The sequence below is a fragment of the Balaenoptera musculus genome, chromosome 11, assembly GCF_009873245.2.
Source record: "Balaenoptera musculus isolate JJ_BM4_2016_0621 chromosome 11, mBalMus1.pri.v3, whole genome shotgun sequence".
Classification (NCBI taxonomy): domain Eukaryota; kingdom Metazoa; phylum Chordata; class Mammalia; order Artiodactyla; family Balaenopteridae; genus Balaenoptera; species Balaenoptera musculus.
In genome coordinates this window covers 60151358-60154693 of record NC_045795.1, presented here as the reverse complement: position 1 = coordinate 60154693, position 3336 = coordinate 60151358, and the positions used below count along the sequence as shown (strand labels likewise).

The 3336-nt window shown below is 46.8% G+C and overlaps 1 protein-coding gene across 1 annotated transcript; it reads left to right on the top strand.

Moving 5' to 3' along the window:
- The first annotated feature begins 486 nt into the window (after positions 1-486).
- Positions 487-3030, top strand: EIF1B (eukaryotic translation initiation factor 1B). The gene is made up of 4 exons (XM_036870709.1): positions 487-770; positions 1711-1874; positions 2091-2192; positions 2565-3030. The coding sequence occupies exons 1-4, from the start codon at positions 740-742 to the stop codon at positions 2607-2609; spliced, it is 342 nt and encodes a 113-aa protein (XP_036726604.1). The 5' UTR covers positions 487-739; the 3' UTR covers positions 2610-3030.
- Positions 3031-3336: the final 306 nt, after the last annotated feature.

Here is a 3336-nt window from a genome sequence, read left to right as displayed (position 1 = left end):
GACTAACAGGGTTCCTGCAACCGGACAAGGCGGGAGGTGAGGAGGAGAGGTGCTGAGGGGCAGCCATCAAGCCGAAAGCTGGGACTAGGGACCTTGTTCTGCTCCTGTACCCCGATTTCACTTACATTACCCAAGGCCTCGAGGGTGACTGATGGAGATTATCCCCCCCAGCACCTAACACTCCTTGCTGCCACTGTACCGCGAGAGAAGGTGAGTCAAGGGAGAGCCTGCGAGAGCGCGGGGAGTACAGCTCTAGACCCGCGAGCTCTAGCCAGATGGCTCTGCAGCGCTCTGGACCCTTTCCGGCCCCGCCGCCTGCCGCTGGGGGGCGCACTCCCCGCTGGGAATTGAGGTCCCGGAAGCCCGCCCGCTCCAGGTTTTCCGGGCTCTCTTGCCTCGTGAAAACTACAAGTCCCAGGGCGCCAAGCGCGGGCGGGTCACGTGGGAGGGGCGGCGGGCGCGGCTAAATAGTCTCCGTCGGCCATTTTGTCGGAGAAGCCGCAGCGCCGCCTCTTCTCTCGCGTCCTCGCATCCGTCGCTGCCGCCTCTTCCTCCGCCTCCTCCTTCGCCTCTTCCTGCCTCCTCCCGGCTTCCGCCGCCGATCCAGCCGCTTCCCAACCCCGGGGCGAAGCGTCTCCTTATTTATTTCCGTTTTCTCGCCACTACCGCCTCCTGACACGGTGATCCGGGCGGGCCCCGCAGGAATTTTATCCCCTCACCGGCCTCACACTAGTATCGCATGTCCACTATCCAGAACCTCCAATCTTTCGGTAAGAGCGGGTCGCCCCGCCGCCCCTCCCGTCTCCCCACGTCTCCTGCGCGCCTCTCGGCCGGGAGGCCGCCGCTGCCCGCCCTCGCCGGGGCCGCTCGCCGGACCCCCGCCCGGAAAGGCCCTCGGCCGCCCTACCCGCACCCCGAGTGGGGCTTTGTCTCGGTGCCCGGAAGATGGCGACCGGGCCCCTGGCGACCCCCTCTCCGAGGACGGCCCCCGGAGCCCCGGCCGCGGGCCTCGTGCCGCCCCCTGCCCGCTCCTGGACCTTCCTGCCGCTCGCTTCTGCCCCCTGCCACCTCTGCGACCCTGTTCCGCCCCCAGACCTGCCCATTGATCGCCAGGGGGACGCCGGCTCGGGCTGGGGCATCGGCGTCCATTAGCGGTCGGGGCTGTTCGTGGCTGTTCTCGGGCGCATTTAGTAAAAGATGCTGCGGATCAGGCCTCTGATCTGTTACAGGGCAGTGGGCCAGTCTTCTCTACTTAAGTAGTAATAGGTAAAATTACTCTTGATATACATATATGTATCTTTTTTGAGGCAGAGTTAGGGTTAAATGATTGGGGTGGCATCTGTGAATGTTTCTGTTGTCATCAGAATGTAATCGAGATGACGCACATTTTTATAGTGGCTCTAAAATTAAGGTCTTAAAATCTCTTTTCTCTCATTAGAGGATTATGTTCAACGATAACATCTATAACAACGTTTTTCTGTTCAGGTATCAGTGGACATACCTGTTTAAAATCTCTTTTTGTGAAAGTACCTTGTAGGTTTTATTAATACCCTGCCCTTATCACTACTCCCCCACATCCCCACCTGCAGAAAGAAAGCAGAAGCACTAGAACCTTCTTTGCTGAGTTTCTAGATTGTAGCGTAGCTGTATCTGGAAATTACTGACTAAAAGATATTTCCCTGCTTTGGATTTTTTTGTATCCCTTTGCAGACCCCTTTGCTGATGCAACTAAGGGTGACGACTTACTCCCGGCAGGGACTGAGGATTACATTCATATAAGAATCCAGCAACGGAACGGCAGAAAGACACTGACTACTGTTCAGGGCATTGCAGATGATTATGACAAGAAGAAACTTGTGAAAGCTTTCAAAAAGGTAAAGGTGTTAGGAAGAAGAAATTAAACTATAGTTATTGACACACACCTCTAAATAGGATTACGGTTCACACCTTTTACTTGACCGTCAGTGTGGGTGAAAATGATTGGACCCAAGAAAACTGTGTTCATACTCTTAATTAACATCCAGATAATCTTAGGGTGAAAATAAAATATCATTGTATTTGACTCAGTTATGCTGAATCTACTTCTCCAGAAATTTGCCTGTAATGGTACTGTGATTGAACATCCTGAATACGGAGAGGTTATTCAGCTTCAAGGTGACCAAAGAAAAAACATTTGCCAGTTTCTCTTGGAGGTGAGTGACTGGGTGCTTTATGTACAACCTTGAGATTGCTTCTAAAATTGTATTTAAGGGCAATGTGAATTATTACCTACTTAGTAAAAAATCATGTGAATGGAGCGCATTAGTTGTACTTACTTGGGCAGGAGTACCAGTTTATTTTGTCATTAGAATGACCTGATCATTCCTGTGTCCATTTAGGATGTTTTGTGGAATGTCAAGATATTCAAATATTTGTTGAGTTTTTGTTATTAACAGTTTATGCCACAAATACAGTGTTGCAGTCACCTATTAACAATGATTCTTTTTAATGACTGCTCTGTCTTCTTAGGAATGAATTTATGTGTTACTCTGAGTGATTCTGCTAAATTAAATTTTATTTTGCAGGTTGGCATTGTCAAGGAGGAACAGCTTAAGGTTCATGGATTCTAAAATGAACCTAAATACGTGGAGAATTTCTTGAATAATTTTGTTCTCTAAACCAAGTTTGGCTGCCTTGTGAAATGATTCTCTGCAGTAAACGGACTTTTCATTTATTTAATCATTCAAACTTTCATTCACATCTGCATGATTACAGAAAACATGGGGTATGTAGACTAGTAACACATAAGAAAATTGCAGTAAGATGGTAATGAAACCCCGTATTCATCTTAACATGTTTCCAATGGAAAATATTTTTTTTGAGTGTTTATTTGTTTATTGTTCAGTTTATTACTTTTCACTTGATTAAATTTTTTTGTTGTATTAAACCATGTATGTTGCAGCTTAACAATAAAAAAAAATCTATGAATCCTTTTGTGAGCAGTTAGGCTCCCAAATCTAAGCAAGTAATATACACATAGTTTGTCTTTCATAATTGTCTCATTCTGTGTATTCTTTCCAGTTGATTTCAGATGCTGTGACGAGCTAGAGGAGAACCTTTGTTATATGTGTAATTTTGTTCTTTACTTAAAAATGAGTAGAAACAGTATAAACTCAGAGCCAAGAATTTGCCGGAATGTACTGTTAAATTTTTGAAAAGAAAATGAAGCATAGTTTAAACTTACATATTAGCACAGAGAATTATTTTATTTATTTTTATTGGTTATGTTAGTGGGGTGCCAACACAAGTCTATCCCTAAGTGCCAGACAGTAAAGTAGGTTCCTGACGTAAAATAAA